The sequence below is a fragment of the Phyllobates terribilis genome, unplaced genomic scaffold (genome assembly GCF_046119375.1).
Source record: "Phyllobates terribilis strain yellow unplaced genomic scaffold, ASM4611937v1 Scaffold_11__3_contigs__length_659146591, whole genome shotgun sequence".
In the NCBI taxonomy this organism is placed as follows: Eukaryota; Metazoa; Chordata; class Amphibia; order Anura; family Dendrobatidae; genus Phyllobates; species Phyllobates terribilis.
In genome coordinates, this window is record NW_027362771.1 from 124471881 (window position 1) to 124496972 (window position 25092).

Consider the following 25092-nt stretch of genomic DNA (forward strand, 5'->3'; position numbering starts at 1 on the left):
TTGTATATGAAAAAAGTAGCTTTAAAAATAACATAGAAACAATAAAAAATGAGGTAGACAAGACTTGCCTAGGTTCAAATTCCACTAAAGACAACATCTGTAAGGAGTGTGTTTGTGTGACTTTCTTCCCACAATCAAAAGACATAGTGGTAGGGAATTTAAATTGTGAGCCCCATGGGTACAGTGATGATAATGCCTGTAATGCACTTTGGAATATAATAGTGCTTTTTAGTAAAATAAATAAAATAAAAACTACTTCTCTTTGCATGGTGTGACTTTGCACAAGTCACCCTCCCACCCTAGAATAAGATCCCATGTATCATGTAACCTTTCTCTTTTCCATTAAAAGGCTAGAGTCTACAACATGTACTTGAATCGATTGGGGTGGTGATAAATACCTGCATCAGTTGGGAGAGTCCCACTTTTTGGTATACATTTTGGCCCCCAGATTTCTGAATAAAATTCAGGTGGAATATATATTTTAAGGATATAATAAAGGCTTCCTAAGTATATAATTGTGTGACATAATGTTCCAAAACTCATCAGTTGCCTCTGGCATATATAGCATAGATCAGACCTGGGCAAAGTGCAGGCCACGTGCGGCCCTTTGGCTGTTCCCATATGGCCCACAGACTGGGACAGCCAAAGGGCTAGATATAGTGGCATCATGCACCGTGCCTCATCACCCCAGTTTATAATTTTCACCATACTCTGCATCTACAAGATGCAGATACCAGTGAAAATGATGATGGAATAGGGAGCCATAAGCTCCTTCTTTTATCGTTGAGCCTGCGCTTCATGGTTATGTGTGTAGCTTTATTTATATTTTTAATTGACAGTACATTGTGGGAAACTGTGCAAGGGGTCTGTATGGTGGCATAGTACTGTGCAAGGTGGTTGTTTGGGGAAATAATTCTATGTAAAGGGGCTGTGTGGCGAGACATCATACTGCATGGGGGCTGTTTGGAGACATCATACTCTGCTGTGTGGGGACATTATACTGCGCAAGGGAGCTGTGTGAGGACATAATACTGTGCATGGGGGCTGTGTGGTGGAACATCATACTGTGCAAAGGGCCAGTTTGGGGAGATAATAATATTCAAGGGGGACATAATATATTCCAAGCTGGTTGTGTGGGCAAATAATATTATATTTGGGCTGTGTGGAGACATCATACTGTATGGAGGGCTGTTTGGCAACATCATACTGTGCAAAGGGGCTTTTTGGGAACATAATACTATGTAAGGGAGATGTGTGGAAGCATTATATTGTGCAAGGGAGCTGTGTTGGGACACAATAATGTGCAAGGGGCCTGTGTAGGGAAATTATACTATGTAAGGGGCTGTGAGGGGACATCATGCTGTGCAAGAGAGCTGTGTGGGCACAATACTGTGAAAGGGCGGCGGTGTGCGGGCATAATGCTGTGCAAGGGGACTGTGTAAGGGGGCTGAATGGGGACATAATATTGTGCAAAATTTGTAGGTTGGCCTTTTGTGGATATTATACTGTGTAGGGGGCTGTGTGGGGACATTATAATTGTATAGGGGGTTTTGTGGAAACGTCATACACAGTAGTGTGTAAGGTGGTTGTATTCAGATGTCATACTGCGTGGCGGGCTCTGGTGATATACTATGTGAAGGGACATCATACTGTGTGAGGGATTTTGTGGGGACATACTGTGCAGTGGGCATTATGTGAACATTGTACTGTGTAGGGGGCTATGTGGGTATGTCAAACTGTAAGGGAGCTGTGTGGGGACATCATATTGCGTGGGCAATGTGGTGACATATTGTGTGTGGGGACATCATACTGTGTGGGGACAAGGGGCATCATATTGTATTGGAAGCTGTTGATCATAGTACAATGGCTGAACAACATGAGCAGTATGATTTAGGCTATGTGCCCACGATGCGGAAATGCTCTGGATTTTTTCCTGAGCGTTTCTGCATCTCCCTGGCAGAAAAAACGCATGCGGATTGTACATGCGGATTGTAGATGCGTTTTTCCTGCCAGGGACAAGCGGAAGTGAAGCGTTCTTCACAAGCATTTCTGCATGCGGGTTGTCAAATGCTTTCAAAGCGATTTTAGCATCACTTGGAAAGTGCTTGACAACGTGGTCACACTATATAAATCCATGCAAACGGCATGGATTTATATAGTGTGACCGAAAGAATGGTAAAAAATAAAAACTAAATATTATACTTACCTTCTGATAGCCCCCAGTGTTTTTATTCGATGCGTCTCGGCTCACGGTACACTAAAAGACCTGCCGACGTCAGCGGTCCCGTGACCCGTCACATGACTAAATGACATCATGGCATGTCTTTGAGTCCACTGCAATCTGCCGGCAAGCCAAGACAAAGACACTGGGGTCCATCAGAAGGTAAGTATAATATTTATTTTATTCTTTTTTTTACAGGTACTATGGTACTCGGGTCCGGAGGAGAGTCTCCTCTTCTCCAGACCCGGGTACCATCCGCACATTGAAACGCATGGATTCCGCATGTACAGATGCAGTGATGCGGATGACATGCGGTCCAATGCAAGTCAATGGCGGCGAAAACGCAGCGCTTCCGCAAAATAATTAGTAGTGCTGCGTATTTTTCCGCAATGGTAATCCGCAGCGGAAATTTCCGCAGCATGTGCACAGCACATGCGGATTATCATTGGGGAACATGGCAGACCTTTTACCAAGTGTTTTTTAAGCGTTTCTGCAGTGGAATTGCCGCTGCGGAAATGCTTAAAAAACGCATAGTGGGCACACAGCCTTACTGTTTTTTATAAACGTTATAAAAGGAAGTGCGTCTTATAGTTTGAATGTAGCTTACCGGTGGGTAGCGGCGGTGAAGCAGGGTCACTGGAGGCAGGGTTGCCGCTGCAGAAAGCTGGCAGGAGTGGGGCAATGCTGCGGGCCCTGGGATCTGAGGAGGGGGTGTCCCAACAGTGCGAGGCAGGAGCCATTGATCTCTCGGCAGTGGGCTACAGGAAATGGCACCGGTGTCGAAGCATGTGCAGATTTAGATCATGGCTTAATGACAAGCCCAGATCTCAATCTGCACATGCGCCGCCTCCGACACCATTTTCCTGTAGCCCACCGCTGGGAGATCAGTGTGCGCTGCGGGGATTTCGCTCCTGCCTTGCACTGCCAACATTTTCCTGAAGCCGACTGCTGGGAGATCAATGACTCCTGCCTCACACCACTGGGACACCCCCTCCTCCTAGCCCATGGCCCGCAGCATTGCCTCACTCCTGCTGGCTTCCTGCGGCTGCGACCCTGCTCCTGCCTCCTAAGAAAATTTGGACTTTAAGACGGACCATATTCATATTAAACTTTTTTTTCCTGTTTTCCTCCCCTAAATTTGGGGTGCGTCTTATGATCCGGTGCATCTTATAGTCCGAAAAATACACTATATGGTTTTGATTAGCTGCTATGGGTAAGAATACACATTACAATAAGACCTATCGTAACAGTAGCAGCAACTCAGACTTAAAGGGGTTGTCCAGTACTTTATATTACCCCCCCAATGTTTACCCCCGGGGCCCCTAAGGATTTTTGTAATTACCTTACGTTGCAGATACTGCCTGTGAGCGGCGCTATCACAGGCATCACGTGACCCCCGGCTGCAACCGGCTCTGACATTCGCTGATGTCACGACAAGTGCTGGCAGCAGCTGGGGGTCTTTGTCTTCCGCATTCCAGGTGGATACCAGGCTGTGGGCGGGGTTACCCCCCCCCAGCGTCACACCCGGCATTCACTGCGCGCTCTGCCTCTCCCTATTCATTGGGAAAGCGCACGGTGGATGCTGGGTGTGACGCGGGGGTAACTCCGCCCACAACCCAGCAGCCACCGCGGGGACCCCACCGCTGAGTCACGCCTCACTTGTCGTGACATCAGCACGGGGTCACGTGATGCCTGTGAGCGGCCAAGGATAACGCCGCTCACAGGCAGAAACAGCAACATAAAGTATTTTCAAAAATCCTTAGGGGCCCCGCTGGGATACATTGGGGAGGGGGGGGGGTAATATAAAGCACTGGACAACTTCTTTAACCCTGTTCAATATTAAGAGATAAAAATGAGTATAAAAAATAATAATGAGCAGAATTAAGTTGCGCCTGATTGGTTCGACCCTCCACAACAGTCACAGTCTCTTATGTGACCATTTTCGAAAATGAATTGCCCATCCCTGCCATAGAGGATGCTAATTTTGCCATTATGTGGCCCCTGGGAGGTCCCATGGTCAGCCCTCTCTCATTGCAGGTCCCAGCGGTCAGACCTGCAATCAGCAAATTAACCTCTATCAAATGGATCATGGATACCTTGTTTTGGGGGTGAATAACCCTGCAAGTCTTATTGGTTTTTATCAGAAGAATACTTCTACCTTCTAAAGCCTGTAAGTCATTATTTTTGCTTAGTGCTGAGATCTTTAGAAATTCCTCTGAATGACTTTTGTTCTCATTTTTTAATGTTCTCTTGTTTACTAGAAACGGAGATGCTTTTGATGTTGTTTTAACAACATGAGAATAAGCCTAACACATAGCAGTATTCACACTCTATATATATCCTGAGGAGCTCATTGCCAGACATTATACTGGCTCCCCTTTCCTGAGTCTAGCAATCTAGACATGTTTTGACATTGGAGTGGAACAGAATCGTTGTTTCTCATTTTATTCAGCATATATAGCAGCCAAGATTATTTTGCCTGTATGGAAAATAGGATCTTATAGAATGTTTATATATGGTTTTACGTGCTTTTCATCAGATTGCAAAGTCATGCACATAAAAAAATGAACTCTCATCCAGACCTGGGTACCATTGTACCTGTAAAAAAAAGAATAAAATAAAAAATAAAGTTTATATTCACCTGTCCGGCGGCTTCTCTCTGCTTGCCGGCAGCGCTTATCTTCCAGGACCTGAGATGACGTCTCGGTCATGTGACCGCAGCCTGTCTCGCGAGATGCCGGCAATCCAGGAAGGAACCAGGAAGGAGCGCGACAGCACACACGGCGGCATCGGAGGTAAGTATAGCTTTATTTTTTTTATTTTTACGGTCACACTGTATAAATCCATGCTGTTTGCATGGATTTATACAGTGTGACCTAGTTGTCAAGCACTTTCCAAGTGATGCTATCGCCTGGAAAGTGCTTGTCAGTCCGCATGCGGAAACACATGCGTTAACGCATGTGGATACGCATGTGAATCCGCATGTATTCCGCATGTATTCTGCAGGAAAAACGCATGCACAATCTGCATGCGTTTTTTCTGCCAGGGAGATGCTGAAATGCTGCAGAAATTTTCTGCTTCATTTCTGCATCGTGGGCACATAGCCTAAATGACATGCTGGAAGAACTCTTTGTGACATTAAAGGAATGATTAACTTGATGACATGTGTGATCGCTGAACTCCAGCAGCTATAACCCCCTGATGTTCCAGAGAAGAAGAAGATGCCATTCCTGATAAAAAGCTGACTCTACTTTCCTAGTCACTCTTCATTGGCTTGATTAGGAGTTATGGAAACCTCCATGTGAGAGGTCTAGTAGGATGCTATAACTTTCATTTACTTTTCTGTGTGTGTCTGCATTGTTTTATGAAGATTATATTTTATATTGATTAGCCTTTTTTGTGTATATCTCGATAAGTGTATTTCATCGTCATAGTTTATATCTAAAATGTTATTAACTAAGTGTCCATTTCCTCGTTGCGATATTTATCTGGTTTGTAGACAAACCAGTAAACATTGAGTAGACTGGAGCAAGATTGTGTAATCTCTTCTGTAGGTAGGACAATTAGAAAGGCTTTGCATGCCTGCATTTTTTTAGTTAATAAATGACCTTGTATTTGGAGAAGACAGGCAGCGTCCCATGATTGAAACACACAATTCCAAATACTGAACAGCTATAAACAGTAGAATAAAAAAAATACACCGTTCCTGAACTGGTCCATTTTCTACCATGAGCATCAGTGCCTGATAGGGTTCCCATCTCTGGGATGGCTGTGCATGTCTGCATCTCTCTCCATTTTTGGCTATAGGAGTAATAGAAACCGCTGAGCTACAGTGCTCAAGTCCCTCACAAGTTCACATTCTAGAATTTACCTGCTCCTTTATTTTTTCTCACAGTGGGTCTAATTGCTTTTTGTAAATATTTTTTTTTTAAATAATAAAGCGGTCATCTCCTCCAGGAATAATGTATAGGTTGTTTTTTCACACAATATTTTTGTAAACAAACTGGCTATCTCGCCCAAAATTTCTGTCGCCAGATGCTACATGAAATGCTAATGTGGTCTCTCAGAAATCCAGCAAGGTTGTTGTTGGGTTTCAGTTGCCGCAATTTGCAAATCATAACAAGACCACATTCACTATGATAAATTACAATGTAGTAACACGAGATTGCGATCTTATGTCATTCGAGTACAAGTTACGGTATGCCCTAGCCAAAGGTCATGGTTACACTAAGTACTTTTGCAGCGCTAGTGATTGACTTTAAAGTGTTTTTCATGATAATACATTTTTCCTATCTACTGTATTTACATAAGAAAATCCCATGACAGATGACATGATCAGGGTAACCATAAATTCTCCATTAAGGCGGCTATGTGCCCACGATGCTGAAATGCTCTGGATTTTTCCTGAGTGTTTCTGCATCTCCCTGGCAGAAAAAACGCATGCGGATTTTACATGCGTTTTTTCTGCCAGGGACAAGCGTTTGTCCCACGTTTTACACATGGGATTTCGCATGCGGGTTGACAAGCGCTTTCCAAGCGATTTTAGCATCACTTGGAAAAGTGCTTGACAACTTGGTCACACTATATAAATCCATGCAAACGGCATGGATTTATATAGTGTGACAAATTAGTTAAAAAAAAGAATAAAAATGGTAAAAAAAAAAACCAAAAAATCATATACTCACCTTCTGATGGCCCCCGGTCACCTTCTCCTCTGCATCCGGTCTCCCAGGTGTCTCGTGGTGGTGTAAAAGGACGTTCCATGATGTCATTTAGTCATGTGACAGGTTACGCGACTGAATGATGTCATGGAAGGTCCTTTTACTCCATCGCGAGCCACCGGGGAGCCAAGACGTACGGGATAGAAGACCAGGGGACATCAGAAGGTGAGTATAATGTGTTTTTTTATTTTAAATTCTTTTTTATTACTGGTACTATGGTACCCGGGTCTTGATCAGAGTCTTCTCTTCTCCAGACCCGGGTACCATCCTCACATTGAATCGCTTAATGTGCACATGTAGTCATGCGGATATGAAGCGATTCAATGCAAGTCAATGGCAGCAATTACGCTGCGTGTCCGCAAAATAATTGGTAGTGCTGCGGATTTTTCCGCAATGGTAATCCGCAGCGGGAATTTCCGCAGCATGTGCACAGCACATGGGGATTATCATTGGGGAACATAGCAGACCTACTACCAAGTGATTTTTAAGCGTTTGTGCGGCGGAATTTCCGCTGCGTAAACGCTTAAAAAACGCATAGTGGCCACACAGCCTCAGGCTGCGTGCCCACGTTGCGGATTACAAGCGTATTTGCTGCGGATTTTCCGCAGCGGAAACGCTTGTAAAACGCTTGGTAATCCGCATCCCATGGTCCCCAATGAGAATCCGCAAGTTCTATGCCCATGCTGCGTTCAAAAATCTGCAGCATGTTCATTAATTTTGCGTTTCCGCAAGCGGAATTGCCTTATACAATGCAATAAAAAACGCAAGGCAATTCCGCATGTCGAAAACGCGTGAAAAATGCGCGATAAACGCTTGCGGAATTCCGCATGCGTTTTTCCGGGAGAGGACATGCGGAAATGAATAAGAAATTTTCTGCTTCATTTCCGCAACGTGGGCACATAGCCTAAAGGTTCCCTGCTTAACCTAGTATGAAGTGAGCTGCCACCTCAAAAGTGGGTAGATCACATCTAAAAAATAATCTGTAAACTTAAGGCTGTGTGCCCACTATGCGTTTTTTAGGAGGTACTATAGTACCTGTAAAAAAAAAGATTTTAGAATAAAAAAGAAACATTATATTCACCTTCTGATGGCCCCCGGTCTCCTGTATGGTGCGTCCTGGCTCCCCGGCAGCTCGCGATGGTCTAAAAGGACCTTCCATGACGTCATATAATCATGCGACAGGTCATGCGACCGCTGACGTCGGCGGTCGCGTGACCTGTCACATGACTAAATGACGTCATGGAAGGTCCTTTTAGACCACTGCGAGCCAGCCAACACACCACACGCACCGGACAAGGAGACCGGGGGCCATCAGAAGGAGAGTATAATGTTTATTTTTTATTTTTTACCATTCTTTTTAACTATAACTTGGTCACACTACATAAATCCATGCCGGTTGCATGGATTTATATAGTGTGACCAAGCTGTTAAGCACTTTTCCAAGTGATGCTAAAATCGCTTGGAAAAGCCCTTGATAACCCACATGCGAAATCGCATGTGAAAAATGCGGGACATACGCTTGTCCCTGGCAGGAAAAACACATGTACAATCCACATGCGTTTTTTCTGCCAGGGAGATGCAGAAACGCTCAGGAAAAATCTGGAGCATTTCTGCATCGTGGGCACATAAAAAGGAAAACCTGACACATTTGGGCAATATTAGCATAGCAACTTTGTACTGCATATTTAATTACATCTTAAAGTGGCTGCCCATAAGGACTATAAAATAGGATCATCCTATAAATATACAAAGGGGAAAGAGAGCTAAGCTCAGAATAGATGATACCTTCACAAAACGTAATAAATAGCATATATTTTATTAGAGCAAGTATATAGAACGATACAAAAATGGGGGTGCAAATACATACGTGAAAAACTCACAATGAATTAAAATAGCACGCACAATGGGAAAAGGGCTCCATATAGAACATAGTAACATATATATAACCTCTTAAGGTAAATTGAAATGACAATATCTAGTATATATATATAATTTATGGAGACCCCATAGAGAGTGTACACTGATTATAGACATACAAGCAATACTTTCTACATCTATATGGATGATACTTTGCACTATATTATGTAATTGAATTGTGTACGAATGGTGACATCATATATTTAACACTAAATTGTGCCTCGCAATGTTTGTAAATTATGTACATGTGTGCTGACTATACAGCAATATATATGTGTAATGTTATAACTATTCAACATGCATTTTACTATATTCTCATAATACTTTTGATTGCTCGATTTATTCCTTCTATCTCTTATGAGGCATATTGTACTGTTTTCTCCATTTATGATTCACATACAGACCCCGTCATTCTGCATATGTTCCTAGTGTAGTTAATCATCTAATTATATATTATAATGCCTGTATGCACCTCCCTTGTTTTACCCCTCTAGGGATGTTGTTTCGCTTACCCGTACGCGCGTGTCCCGTGGTCCCTGTGCGCCCTCCAGCTTGTGGCATTTCATTGATGCCGCGGCCGCTGTGCGTCCAGGTTACCGAGGGAACAGGCGCGTCACTTCCGGTTTCGCGTTACACATCCTGGATTCATGGGCGATACCTTTTCTGTGTATAGCCGTTCCCATGGTTTCCATTACATCATTTCCGGTTAGCGCAGTGCATCTCTGGGAGCTAACATGTGTTTCCCTATATGCATTAGTGACGGATGGTGGAGGCAGCGACCTGTGGTATCTTTCCCATTGGTTGACGCTACCTATTTATTCTGCACCCTTTCACTTTCTTACACACCCCTTGACAAAGGCGCATTGCCGAAACGCGCGTCGGGGCTGGCACGCACGTGGGCTACTATCTCAGGTAATCGCTATGGAAGCAATAGCTTCCCTTTGGGAATGTCTATAATCAGTGTACACTCTCTATGGGGTCTCCATAAATTATATATATATACTAGATATTGTCATTTCAATTTACCTTAAGAGGTTATATATATGTTACTATGTTCTATATGGAGCCCTTTTCCCATTGTGCGTGCTATTTTAATTCATTGTGAGTTTTTCACGTATGTATTTGCACCCCCATTTTTGTATCGTTCTATATACTTGCTCTAATAAAATATATGCTATTTATTACGTTTTGTGAAGGTATCATCTATTCTGAGCTTAGCTCTCTTTCCCCATCGTGGGCACATAGCCTAATTGCACTACAAAAAATTTTGGTTCCTTGTGTTTTTCTGGGATATTTTTATGTCAGTGACATTTTTCAGAAAGCAGCATGCCTTAAAGACTTCTTAGCTCTATTTTTTTAAAGTATGTTTTCTCCAGATTGGTGGTCCGTAGCTATCATGCAAAAGTTGCTATGAAGCGCGCTGAGCTTTTGAATGAACATGTGAACAGAGTTATGTAAGGGCTCATAATCTTTCTTTTAAGCCTTTACACCACTCTGTGCTCGCGCTCATGCAAGAGCTCAGTTGCTTTGCCTGCTGAAGAGCGCTTTTTAGAGCTTTTATTGAGCAAAAATTAAAAAAAAGCTAGATATCCTTTAAGAATAGTGTTTCTGGCATTTCTTTAATAAGCTTCTGAATAGGACTTAAAAAGAGCAAAAAATATATATGTAAAGACGTGGCAGTATAATCCTTATATATTCTTCAACATAGATGGCAGTGTCAGAGCGGTCGTAACGTAGCTCTCGCCTTGTCAAGCCGTCATGTCCAATTTCGTGCTTGAATCTTTCAAATAAAAAAAAATGTGTCCCTCTCCAGAATTGCCTTCCTTAGGAGATCAGATACTTTATGAGCTGTCGTTCCATAAAAGATCATAAATCCTTAAGAGATCATAAATCAAGAAATACCTTTCATTTACACTTAGTGTTTTATCTCCTAGCAGATGGGGGATATGTAAGGAAATTGTAGTCAAATGTCTAAATACTTTCAGCTGAACTGATCTTTTTTTTGAGTGGAAAGAGAATATATTTTTGTTCTTAATGTGTGTAGCTAACATCTGGCAAACGTTTGCTTTTTGTATGCATGAATAGAAAGGAAATCTCATCTTCAATTTAGCTGGGATGTGGTCAGGAATATGACAGTGTTTAAAGGATATGTCTTGTGATGTACTGCCATAAGAAGCCTGTACAAACTTGGATGATTATTTGTTGCAATGTTTCACCCCACTCCTCCCTTTGTCTGCCCAGCATCTCTCATTAAAATACTCTAATGGCTTTGAAGCCCACTTCGGAACTGGCACACACTTAAGGTTTCACCCACAAGCCAAACATACCCTTGTATATCTTGAAATTAAACATGTTTGAAAGTAAGAGTGCAGCCCTCCATAACAAGTCTAAAGCATTACATTAATAACTTTCTTCTGTGGATATCTGACAGGTTTACAAGGTATGTGGGAAAGTGTATTTCAATGCGCTATATACCATGTGGTAGAAGAGCTTTCCTTTGTGGCCAGTTTATTCAGTACATTCAGTACATTGCTTTTTAATTTGGATGTGTATCTACAGTATTGGACTAGGGTGGGGGGGCAAAGGCTCACCAGTAACATTGACTATGGGGGGGCCACTATTTTAGCTACATGCAAATATTACATTGCCTGCTATATAATAATAATACATTAGGTAGTTCTTTACATGAATGATGAGATTCTGCTTTTGTCTGTACATCAAGAATCAAATGTATTGGTACAACTACTGCTCATATTGGGGGATAAGTGGCTTACTCTATCGGAAGGGCCCACCAGGAGATTTACCTGTTCCACCATGGGCCAGTCCAAGCCTGCGTGCCTATTATTTCTGTGGAAAAGTCTGCAATCTTGGAAGAGGAAGTAACATGTTAGTGACCACTGATAGATTGAATACAGTTTCCCAATAGTGGAGAGCAGCAAGTGAGCCTGCAAGTAATATTATTATTAGAGAGTATTATAATTCGGTGCATTTGGGAACTTATAAATGGCACTGTAGATGGCTGTCGTTCACACTCCCCACACACATCAGTGATTAAACATTATTGTCACAAGTTCAATGCTTTTCCATCATTGAAGTTGTCGCGCCCCCAGGGCAATAGGGTACTCGGAGTCCGGGACGATAGATGCTGGGGGGAAAGGGATATGTCACAGTGGCCGACCCGGTTCGTGGCCCAGGGCGGTCAACTAAAAGGGGGGATAAAGTTTATATGGGGTTTATTGTTCGATCGTGACGCCACCTGTGGTTTCTAGTAATTTGTACCAGCGCTGCTGCAGACCTCTGAGGCAGTTGATAAGGCATCTGGGATGGAACGGCTCCCCACAGGTGGAGCGGGCCTCAGGGCAGGGTAGAGTTTGATGGTGGGTGGTGATGCTGGGACTTGTAGTGCAGAGGGAGAGATGGCGCAGCTGAAATAATTGACGGAGGCAGTGCAGTGCAGTCATCCGAGTTTTTACTCACAGTTCTTATGTAAGTTCTACAGGTACACTATACGGGTGTCAGCCTCCCACGTCGCGCTGCGTTCACCAGACCGGGGGTTCAGCTCTTCCTCAGATTGATCAGGAGCACTTGACGGAACCCCGCTTTCCTTATGTTCCTTACTAGACCGACTTCTCACGCTGGGTCTTTTCCCTCCTGCCCTGCGCTTCCTCACACACAGTCCCTATCGGGTACTCTGAAGTCCTTCTGGGCAACCTGGAGTTCCCGGACCTACTTGATGCCCTCACGGTGACTAGGATGAAGCTGTGGCAACTGCACTATAAAAGTCAGAAGCCTCCGGTTTTTCCAGCCGAGACCTGGAGTAACACGGCTGGTCCACGGGCCGGTCCCCTTCTTGCGGCCTGATCCCTCTGACACCTGGCAGATTCGGGGCGTACGGGTGCCGTCCTGCACTCACCGTACCCCCTGGGATCCCTTCAGTAGAACGGGGCCTTTCTCCTCTGCTCCCCTCCTGGGCCTCTATCACTAGGCCCCACTTGCTTGTGGAGCAAAGCTCCCGAAGAAACTCTGCTCCCCTCCTTACTGCTCACTCACTTCTTCACTGACTGCCCTGCCACCCTAAGATGGCCTCCCTTTATATACCTCCTATTGTGGTGCTCCCCTACTCTACTTCCTTCACCCACACCCACTACTGGTTCCCCCTACCTTTGGTTCCCCCCACTCCAGCCAGGGACAGGGCTCAGCAGGAAACACAATGCATCTTGCCCTTCCAGCCGGCCTGGAGCAGTGCAGTGTTAAATGTGGGTGTTGGGGTTCCGGGCAGCACGCCCTCCTTACCTGAGAGAAGGAGACACCACACCTCTGGGTGAGGTGCAGTACCTCTGTGGCGACTGAGCCCTCAGGGGCGCCACAGAAACCCCTTTCAAAGGTACTTACTAGTCCAGGGCTGTGGAGACGGAGTCGGTATAAAATGGACTGACTCTGACTCCTAAAATATAATAAATTGGGTACAGTAGTACAATGCAGTATGTGCTGTTAATGTTTTCATAAGAATTTGGGAAAGTTATGAAATGTCCTATAAATGTCTGTTCTGTTCCTGATCTAGGGATCTCTGCTTTTAGTTGAGATCAATCTGTGCAGCACTTTATGTACACAATCAGTAGTTAAGCTCCTCCTACCAGTGCTGTGGAGTCAGAGTCGGACGCCAGGGAAATAGAGGAGTCTGAGTCGGTGGTTTGGCTTACCGACTCCACAGCCCTGCTTACTACATACTTAGAACATCCCATAAGACATGCCTGTTTGTGGAAGTTCTCTCCGAGTACAGGCATTTGACATATATCTTTCATAGATAATATGGAACAACTTCACGTTTTAACTTCATTGAACTACAAGTTGCTGTACTTACATAAATAATATTTAGCTAACCTAAGACTAGTCCATCCTAAAAGTATGAGCACAGAGTTTGCAACAGAGCTGGACATCCAGAATGATAACTAAAATAAGATGAATGTGAGGGGTGAGGGAGTTCTTGGCTTATGATATGTGCCTGGAAATAATGGAAACTGTTGTCCAAGTGCTTGATACACATGTTGGTGAGACCCTATAGCATAATTGCATCTTTACATCTACGGTAACAAATAGAAGTTGACGTAAACCATTTACTGTATGTGCCAGGTAAAGGGGGCCTTTCCAGTCTTTTTATATTGATGTCCTTTTCATGGATAGACAATCAATATCAGATTAGTGGGGGCATGATCTTTGCACCCCCACCAATGAGCTGTTTTTATCTTCGGCAGCAAGAAGTATTGAAGTGAATAGGAGCTGAGCTGCAGTACCCGGAAACAGCCGCTACACTGTGAACGCAGCTGTGCTATTGCTCACTCTTTACATTCACCCACCGGTGGAGTGAAAACAGCTGATCATAGGTGGCTGGGTTTCGGTCCCCACCAATCTGATATCTATCCCACGGACAGGTTATCAATATAGTATGCCTTGAAAGCCCTTTTAAATACATGCCTTTGCAGCAAATTACTCATTGTCTGGGCCCTTAAATCTAGATGCATGAATTCTTATGCATCTTTCTAGAAAGAAGTAATAAACATAGTAACTGATGTCCCACAAGTGATTTGCACATTTTAATATACAGGAAGGATTGAAAGTCAACCAGGCCATTAGAAAAAAACTATGGTTATACATCAATACTGAGAAGAACAAGCTTCTTCAAAATATTTACTTGTCTCTGTATACTTTGTATACTTTCTACTTTGTGCCTTAGACTTGCTTTTGTGACTTTCTTTTTTTTTCTTTGATGGCTGATAAGACAATAAATAAATAATTAACTCCTGTATAGGTTTTGTCAACGTGTACCTGCTTGCCCAGACGTGCATGTTGGTGCAGCTGTAGGTTTGGGAACATCACCATTTGTCTTGGAAAACATTCCATTATTGACATATATAAACACATATTTCAAAAAGAAACTTAACTCTGATAAGACTTATCTTGGCAGTGCCTCAGCAGGTTGTGATCAGTAGGCTAGCCCATTCTAACTCCACTTATTTCTAATTAAATGTTGCTAACTCTGTAAGGTGATAGATTACACATAATAATAGCTGATTCATTACACATTGAAGTATAGAAACGTTCTCTGTGCCCATCCCTATGGAAATGACCTACTGTATGTAAAACACTTTTCAATATGAGTTAGCAGTGTGGCAATGGAGAACAACTCTTTGTTGCAAGATCTGGTGCACAAGAGCTGCTGGGTTTGAGTCCTGACACACTCACTGCACTCGGGTAAGCCATAATGTTAAAACAAGGGTATTTCCAAATCCTCAGTTATGACTTTAAAAAAACTCAGCAAAAAGGTACAATGCGAAAAATATAAAATGTAAGTTCTAATACTTCATCCTAAGTTACTATATAATGGCTAGTGTCCCACACCATTGCAAACTCTGAGAATCATAGAAAAAACGGAGGACATTGAGTTAAAGCTAATAAAAAATATATCTTTAGTAAATTAATTTAAAGTATTTCGCGATGTACATGTGGCGCCCCTGTGGGTTCAGTCGCCACAGAGGTACTGCATCTCACCCAGAGGTGTGGTGCCCCACTCTCAGGGAAGAAGGGAGTACTGCCCGGGACCCACCCACCTGCATCCAACACTACACCATTCCAGACCAGCAGGCGGGGCAAGATGCACTGGCTTATGCTGAGCCCTATCCCTGGTTGGAAGTGGCGGGAACCGAGAGAGGGGAAACCATGTAGTGGGTGTGGGTGGAGGACGCAGGACAGGGGAGTACTTTGAGTAGGACTACAAAAAGGGAACCATCTTGGAAGAGTGGGTCCAGTCTGAGAGGAGAAAGAGTGGGAGTCGGAGCTCTGTAGGACCTGTGCTCAGAAAGAGAGGAGAGAGGAGCGGGCCTAGACTGAGAGGCCCAGGAGAACAGACTGAGAGAGAGGACAGGAGCAGAGGGAAGGCTCCAAGAGGAACAGAGGGGATCCCAGGGGCACGGCGAGTGCGGAAGCCACCCGTGCGCCCGAATCAGCCAGGACGTGGAGGGATTAGGCCGCAGAGGGGACCGGCCCCTAACTAGTGGAGAACTACAAGGCTCAGCTAGAAATCCGGAGGCTGCTGTACTTTCAAGGTGCAGCTGCCCAAAACCACAATTATATCGCCGAAAAGGTGGCCACATAGGATTCAGGGGACTGCACATCGCCCGCCAAGATCCGAGGCTACTGGCTTGGGACACTGATTGTGAGGCGCAGGGCAGGAGGGTGAGAGCCAGCGCAGGAAGACGACTGAGGAAGGCACACAAAACGGGGTCCCTTTAAGTACTCCTGAATTACCTGAGGGATTGCTGAACCCCTTCCTTGGTAAACGTAGGACGACGTGGGAGGTTACACACTGGCGCTGGTAACCTGGAGTCTTGAACAACTGTGAGTAAATCTTGAAGACTGCACCCCACTGTGTCCTAGAATTATTGCTGCGCCATCACCAGCCCTGCACTACACAGCACCAGCATCATCTACCTCATAACATAACTATTTCCTGCCCTGGGGCTTAGCTCTGCGTCACGAACATTATATATAAAAACTTTATTCCTTTTACTTTATTCCCCTTTAATTGACCGCCCTGGGTCACGGACCGGGTCACTTCCACCGTGACATCCCCCAGCACCGACCAACCCGGCTACCGAGTACCCCACTGCCCAGGGGGCGCGTCATACACACTATTAACAAATATATAGAACAGTGATAAAATACTCATGCAGAAACCCATTGTTGAGGCTAGGAGTATCACCCCACAACACACAAAACCAACTTAAGAGAATATATTCAAAGTGGTGGGTTTTAACAGACACATGTAATCCAAGTGGATCTTAATGGCATAGCTAGGATCAATGAGTGGGTATATCCGTCTGGTAGGTTGGTGATATCATAATCCAGAAAAGGGGACCACAGAAAACTATGGTAGTCTCCCATGGTATCACCAGCTGTGCCTCAAGCACAGACACCAATCAGACTAGAGTAGGTGGAAAATAACATTAATTCTATATCCCTTAGACCCAAGTGTCGTATGAATGAACTCCACACCACAAAAGATCGGACAAGTGTCCAGAGGATAAGGTACTAATTACCTATGGTCTCGTGTAGGGAAAGATCTCCAGCCTAGAATCCACTAGGATTCCCCTATGGTCCCTTTTTTTGGACTATGATATCACTAACCTACCACACAGATATACTCACTCACTGATTCTAGCTATGCTAGAATTCAGATCTGAACAGAGGAATTAACTCTATCACCAGCCCCTCTCTGGAGAAACTGAGTGTATTTAAAGATCTGCAAGGATGTGCTAATTAGCAGCAGAAGGTGGAGATCATCGATGGGTCCCAGAGAGGGAGGGATGATGAAAGGATCAAGAAGGTGTCTGCAAGGCCAAGTGCAGCGACCTTCTACAGTCGAATCCAGAATAACTGTCTGTCAAACCTGACACACTCGTGACAATTTGTAAAGATTTACAATAAAATTTGGGCACACATAGACATTTTGCTTTTAATCTTGATTCATAGTATTATTACAGGATGACATTTTTGCAGCCCTTAGAAAAAATGGTTCCAATAGGTCTTACAAATAATGTTTAATTTTTACTAATGTCAAAAAAGTCTTTTTAGCAAGGGTTGTGCTGCCTTTGGCTTCATTCTCACCTCAGGGAGCTTGGGTTATTACAGTCTGCACCATCTGTTTCTCGGGCTTTCAACTAGAGCATGTAATTTTCTAAGAGTGGTAAAATAGAATATTCAGCTTTGATTTGTAGAGCCACATAGATCGCCTTTTACAATTCAATGGGTTTAGCATTTCGCTTTTGTTCAATTGATGCCTATTATTTAATTTCATAGTGTGTCAACCTTACACTGTGTCACTAGAACATAGCAGTAGTCTTTTAGCAATGTGACAAAACTGTTTGGCCATCCTTTACTTACTATAAAGGTCAGAGAAATGCAAACGTTTTCAGCAAACATTCACAGAGGAGCTGGAAAGGGTTCTGGAATGCCTTTTAATCCTTTTTATAGCCTTGAAACCAGGAGCTTTTATGTGAAAAGTTGCATTTAAGGTTTGTTCGCTACTAGAAGATGAATTTAGCAATGTTTCAGTTGCCTGTTCTGTCAATAGGAGGTTGATTGCCACCATATGGAAAGGAAAGCTAAGTAGAAACGATATAGTTCTTGGAAATATTTTATCATTTTAACTTACTCCTGTCAGCCTGTTATTCCATGGATGTCAGTGCCTTGTCTCTTACCTTATTTTACCTTTCCCTTTTCCTTTGTAGCTTATAGTTGAGGAAACTTGAAGCTATTCACATTATATATCACTTTGAGTCAGGTTCTGACACACCTAGGAACCCCAAATCAGCTGGACACCCAGCTGCAGGACAGTTACCCATTCTGAATAACGAAGGCTCGTTAACAGAGTGTGACTACTGTGCCCTCCATGGTGACGTAATCCCAGCATGTCACAATTGGCCAAATAATGTGTCCTCAACATGAAAGACACGGTTATGTCTGAGCCAACAGTCATGGATCGGGCAAACTTTTTACAAACCCACCCCACCAACTTTAAGGGAATACTACAAATAGTTGTTTCCATCAGTGCTGTAGACTTTGAATAAAGTGGCAAGGCTCATGCTTGACTGCTGCTCCATTTCATATTCTTTTAGCCATGGTTTTACTGTTGGGGGAATGGTAGATCAGTGCCACCTGTTCTAGCAATAGATGGAAGTCCCATTGGTCAGTCCACTACTAATCTAACATTCTCCCTGTACTTCTTTAAAGGAGTTCAGTGAAAACAAATTATCCTAAGAATAGGTGATAGCATTCTGATCAGTCGGTGTCTCATTGCCGGGACCCGCACCAATTGGCAGTTTGTGGAATTTTTTTTTCCCTAACGGGACAGTTATAAAATGGCGCATTAACTTGGATTCACATTCATTTTGGGGTTGCTAGAAAAAAACAAGCACAGCATTCACCAGTTCCTTAGGGAATTATTGGCGCTCAGGTTGAGCATTCACACTGCCACTCCATTCTAGTGAGGATAAAAGTTACTTGTTCTCCCAATCATTGCAGGGTCTGAGCAGATGGATCCCCCCTAATTAACAAGTGTTAATTAAAGATGAATGGACCCGAGCTGTAAAGTTCGGGGTTTCGTACTGGAATCTAGTGCTGAACTCCTGGAAGTCCGTTTTACAGTTCGGGGAGGAGATATATTTTCCAGCTCCAAAGTTCGGGTCCCGATTGATTTCTATGAGGTTCGGGTTCAAGTTCAAATTCGGGTACAGTTCTGGTACCCAAACAGAACTTTGGACTGAAGTTCGGTTGAACCCGAACTTCCACAGGTCCACTCATTCCTAGTGACATACTTTCCTGTGAATCAGAAAATACTGGCTGTTGCTACATAAAGAGGTCACAATGTGCAGGTCACAGAACACATTTGGCATACGTGGAATACAAGCCAAAGGCCATTACCAAGAGTCAATCTGCAAAACCCCAGAAATTGCACCAGGGTGCAGCGAAGCCCAGTTTATGAAATAGTGCAGTAGATGATTGGTCCACCATAATCATTCGATTCATCTGACTTGTATGGTGAAGTGTAGAATGCAGACAGCAATGGTGGCTTCTAATGCTGCGTCACAGTACACAGATACCCTGCATGCTAGTATGATAAGTGATGCTGTAGTTTTAGTAGCGGTTTAAGTCACTGCTATAAAAGTCTATTACATAAACAGGCCCATTTCTATGCTTGTTAGGCTGCATTCACATGTCCGTGTGTCGCCGTCTGTGAACGGACTGAGGTTTCCTGATCAACCGAGGTTTCCTGACCTGAACTGAACTGCATCCTATATAGCTGTATGCTAGAACCATAGTTCACAGACATCTGAATTCAGCCCTACTGTGAACAAATAGAGATCAATGGGTGTGGTGGATCCATTTATACCAATGATATACTGCATGTCTATGGACATTATCATGGCAGACTATATCATCAGAAAACCTCAGACATGGATGACTACCAAGCAGAATATAACCTTATGATCTGAATTCTTCCATCTCTTTCATGATGTCTGTTTAGATGTGGTTTTGTCAGTATAAAATGTGGTATCATTTCTTGGTAATATTCACATTTGAGGAATATTCTTAGAGGAGGTCTTTAAGGTTTGGTCTGATCAATTTGCTGTGTATTTATTGCCAGCAAACAACATCTGTGTTGATTTTTGAGCAGTTCTAATTGTTGCCTAACATCTGTTTCTGTTCCCAAAGTAACGCTTAGTCTTTTAAATATTCTAGGTTGCCATAAAATCTATCCGTAAGGACAAAATAAGAGATGAACAAGATATGGTTCACATCAGACGAGAGATTGAAATAATGTCATCACTCAGCCATCCGCATATCATAAGTATCTATGAAGGTAATATTGTCTCATAAATTCTGTGAATTTTGTGTGGTCCATTGTTTCAGTTCACCCCATTTGCTTGTCAGCAGCCTTTCTTGTGCTTGCGTGGGTTGCACATCATTAAACTGTACAAATACTGAGGTTTAGCATCGTAGGACATGTTCATGTAAAGTACGCAGGTCACACTGAGTACGCACAGTGAAATGTTGTGTGAGTGCAAATGGAAATCTTACCCAGATCATAAGTGTGAACTTTGCAAGTAAGTGTTCTAAACATGAAACTCTCAAAATTACCATTTTAGCGGATTGCTACAAAGTATGAAGAATTCAGAACCAAATCTAGGGGCATTTAATGGAGCCAAGGCCAGTGCACATAACGTCATGATGCCCCAGACTCATCCTAGGAGTCTTCTCCTGTAGCTTTCATATGACACACTATAATATTATTATTATTTATTATTATAGCGCCATTTATTCCATGGCGCTTTACATGTGAAATAGGGGGTATACATAGCAAAAACAATTACAATAATCTTGAACAAAAACGCAACAGCAAACTGGTACAGAAGGAGAGAGGACCCTGCCCACGAGGGCTCACACTATAATATACCTTCTTCCTAGACATAATGCTAATACAGATTGTTGTGGAAACCAAACCCCACCAGTATAGCGACTTATTTCTGGTTTAGTGCCCTTAAGTGACGAGTTCCTATTAAATAACTATTGCTGACTGTTTCCCTACTGGAATGGACTTAGGGATGATATTCTTCACTAGTTGCTATAAGTCATACTTGTATGCACTTTTCAATCTCCAGCTCATAATTGCCATTCTCATCTCCAATTGTTGTATGCCACTAAAACTATGGCTAGACCTTTTTATCTGCAGCTCATATCAATATGCATCAAGTGAAATACCTGGCTCTCAAATCTAAAAAGCAAAAATCATCTTTCGCCATAGTACATCCCAGTCCATCATCGTCTTCCCAAACGATGCTCGCAAGGATTCAAGGAGAGGTGTAGGCTATGACATACAGGGATTTCACACTGTTTATATGGTTTAAACATAATCCCATAATCTATTTATTCTGGTGGAGACAATGGGGATGAGGGTCCACAGGTTATCGGCTTCTGTCCACCAGAGAGAACTACTATAAAGAACATCTCGGTCCTTTAGTATGTGGCATGTATTTCCATTACATGGGACACACATTCATTTTCATAATTAATTGCTCGTAACACTATTATTTTAAATGCATGGTCATTCCTATAATAAGTTGCCGGGAATCTCCAGAAGCAATCAGCAGAATATAGGTACGATTTATGGTAGCCTGTATTCTCATGCAGGGGCTGTGATAATGTGCTCGCAGACACTGAGTTGTTCTATGAGGCCATTACATTTTTGGGATAAAAGCTGCTGTAAATTGTGTCAGCAAGAAGTGCATTTTACTTTTAGAAACTGGACATAACTGTCCCAAAGTAACCTGAATTGTTTCTGCCAAAAATGAGCTTGCTGCTCCTGATGGGAAAGTGAAAGGATCCCAGGAGTAAGTCATCCAGAGGGTTCCTGATAGTTTATATGAGGCCAGCCCATACCAGCTCAGGAAAGCAGCAGCCAAGATGAGGTGACAGGGGTGTGATGTGTACTGTGTCACAAGAAGCCAAGTGTATAAGGGTCAGACAAAGGAGGTCACTTCAGTCAGTGGAGTTACAGAAAAGCGTCATAGACAGAAAAAAAGAGAAGTGTAGAAACAAGCAGTGCGTACAATGGTCTCTTGGAAAATGATGATTGAAGCACTGCACACACCCTAATCCTGGGGCAGCACTTGCCAAGTGCACCAAGCCAAGTAGAAACACCTAATGGGGATTTCCTTTCACTCTGGAGGAAAACCAGAATCGGCTGAATAGACCGTTGAAATACAGATTCATACAGAATTGTAGAAAATGCGATTTTATTTCTTGATGACAAGTCTGTAGGGAGAAATACTGAGTTGCTGCCAGATAATTAACCGCTGACCTCACATTGTCTCGGGGTTAAAAGCATAGGGGCTAGTCACTGGCATTTCACACATGCTAAACTCACTGGATCTGATGGATTATTTATTATTGCTAACATCGCACTTTGGTTCTGTAGGATTCCAGCAATGTTAAGCATCTGCATTTCAGCTTGTCTTTTTAGAAATCAGACATCATAGATCAAAACGGCCTACACATGCATACGAGTGACATAAAGGGAAAAAAGTAGATGCTTCATGTAGACTAACCAGTGTCCTCATGTAGAATGTTTGTCTCAGCCTATGACTACTTATCAAAAGTAAGACCAATTAGTGGAACAAGCTCTTATTTTAGTAGGTTCATCTGTTAACAAGTTCTTGACTGGATTATTTTCCCTCATTCCTGACCTTGCACATTTTCGGGTTTGATCGTACATGCACATTCAAATATTACATTTATTTTCCTTTTCCGTGATGCATTTTTTTCCTCTTTTCCATGATGCATGAGACTTATCATGATGCATGAGACTTATTTTTTATGTCATGTTTATATTCCTCTTCTTTTTGGGCTGCTATGCAGAGAAAATATAAAGAAAAAAATTAAATACATGGCTATTTTCACATTTTTTTTCACGACCACAATGGATCACTAAAAATACTTTAGATTTGGTTCCCTCTTTCACAGAAATAGTTTTTATATATTGGACATATTTTTTGATGGGACAGCGCTAGAAACAGCGATTTGGACTGATGGTGTCTTTTTTTTTTGTTGTTGTAAGTTTTGTTGTATTTTTTTTTAGCATGGTTTTTCATTTATTTATTTATTTATTTTTCTTTAATTGGGCATACTGTGCCCCCCATAACATCTTATAAGACCTTTGGTGGACATTTGAACACATTAATACATTTGTTTTAGCGCTGATTTCCATTTAACTAGGGACAGAATATTAGCCCCAGTTACATGATCTCTGGGTCTGGAGGAGGAAGCATGGTAAGTACTTCTTAATCTGTGTACATAACACTTGTTCAGCACTGTATATACAACAATCGAGAAGGTAGACATGATAATAAATCATGTTTGCCTCCACTGCAGGTAATCTAGCTGTGTCTGACAGCCGGCTGCCTGTCCCTACAGTTGCACAATGTGTGCAGCAGCTCTATTATGCAGTGACATTTTAGAACATCACTGCAGAATAAAATGGGGACTGCCTGCCTGGATGCTAATAGTCTATAGGCGGTCCTGAAATTGTTAAAGAGCAACCATTGTTTTAAATTTTTTTTCAGGAATGAATAGCACACATGGAAATAAAAAACTTTGTAATATATCTTATTTGAGAAATCTGCTTCTTTCTCCTCCTGGTCTGATCTTTAATTCTAAAAATTCTCAATTTGTGAGTAAAATCAGTCTTCAGTGAATACAGAATTTCCTATTACAGAGATAGAAGATGACAATTCGTGCTCATAAAGTTCTATAGAGAAATGTAAGGATCCTTGCAGCAGAATGTTGCCTGCTCCTGCCACCCCTCCATAGATTTTTAAAAGCACCAACTGTCATCTCCCATGTCAGTAATGGATAAGTCTGTCTTTACTGAAAACTGATTTTAGCCGTGAATTGAGAATTTTTAGAATGAATGATCAGTCATCGAGGAGAAAGACGCAGATCTCTCTGATAACATTAAGACTACTGTTACTCTTTAATTTAGAGAGATCCTCTAGTAACATCTGGATAGTAGTATTAGTAAAATTGTAAAAGATTTTTACATTTTTAAAGTCTTTTAAAATTTCAGACATAACCCCAATTAGAACAGGTACAGATCATCTTTTTGAACGAGTGTCAGCAGTCCAGTGGGTGCCACATTCTCTTCATCGCTTAATTTTAGTTAAAGCTCTGTCTATTATTACGATTACGGGCAGCTTGGTCCAAGTGAACAGCCAACACCAAAAGTATGGAACTTTGCCTGCTACATGATTAATCGAGGATGTTTTGATCACCAGATCGCTGCAGCCCCTTTTAAACATCTGACTGGTGCAAGTGCTGAGAGAATCCCCACTAATATTTTATTCTAAGAAGTAGGCCATTAATTTTAAAGATCGGGATGACCCCTCGGACAATTAAAGGAAGACTATAACAGGGCACCCTTATGTCTGTCATTGTGCACGTTTAACCCCTTCACGACTTCTGCTATATGTGAAGTTGCAATTCGGAAGCGGGTGTATGGATTGGGCTCACGGGGTGAGCCTGCCCCATACACGGCAGGTCATGGTTGTGTGTGTTACAGCTAGGAAATGCTTCTAACAATCACGGATGGAGCGAAGCTCTGCCCGCGATTGTTAACCTGTAAAACGCCGCTGTCAATCTCTGAAAGCGATATTTCACATGGGCCGGCATGTGGGCGTGCCATTTAGTGCGCCCATGACATGATCGCGGGTCGCTGATGAATTGCTATGACAGATGGAGGTCTATTGAAGACCTCCATGCTTGTCATTGTGGAACTCCTTTGAAACCCTGCCTGTGGCTGGGCTTCAAAAGAGATTGTGATTTCTGCTATCTACAGCGATGTTGTAGTAAAAAAAAATGTTTTAAAAAAAAACATAAAAGTTCAAATCATAGCCTTTTTTCCCCATTAAATATAAAAGTAAAATACACATACTGTATGTGGTATCGCCGCATTCATAAAAGTCCAATCTATCAAAATATAAAAATAATTAACCTGTTCGGTAAACACCGTAAACGAAAAAAAATTCAAGAATGGCAAAATTTTATTTTTTCAGTCTCTGCAATTCCACAAAAAATGCTGTAAAAAGCGATCAAAACATTACATCTATCCCAAAATGGTATACG

At 42.7% G+C, this 25092-nt stretch overlaps 1 protein-coding gene across 2 annotated transcripts in view; it reads left to right on the plus strand.

Annotated features, from left to right (window-relative positions):
- The window catches only part of NUAK1 (NUAK family kinase 1), a 136936-nt gene that overhangs the window by 51214 nt on the left and 60630 nt on the right, over positions 1-25092 (plus strand). For both annotated transcript variants that reach the window (XR_012251194.1, XM_073651587.1), the window contains exon 2: positions 20155-20275. Coding sequence is in view for 1 of the 2 variants with exons in the window: in XM_073651587.1 (XP_073507688.1) it covers positions 20155-20275 (121 nt within the window). In the remaining variant the exon portion in view is untranslated. The remainder of the gene's footprint in view (positions 1-20154; positions 20276-25092) is intronic.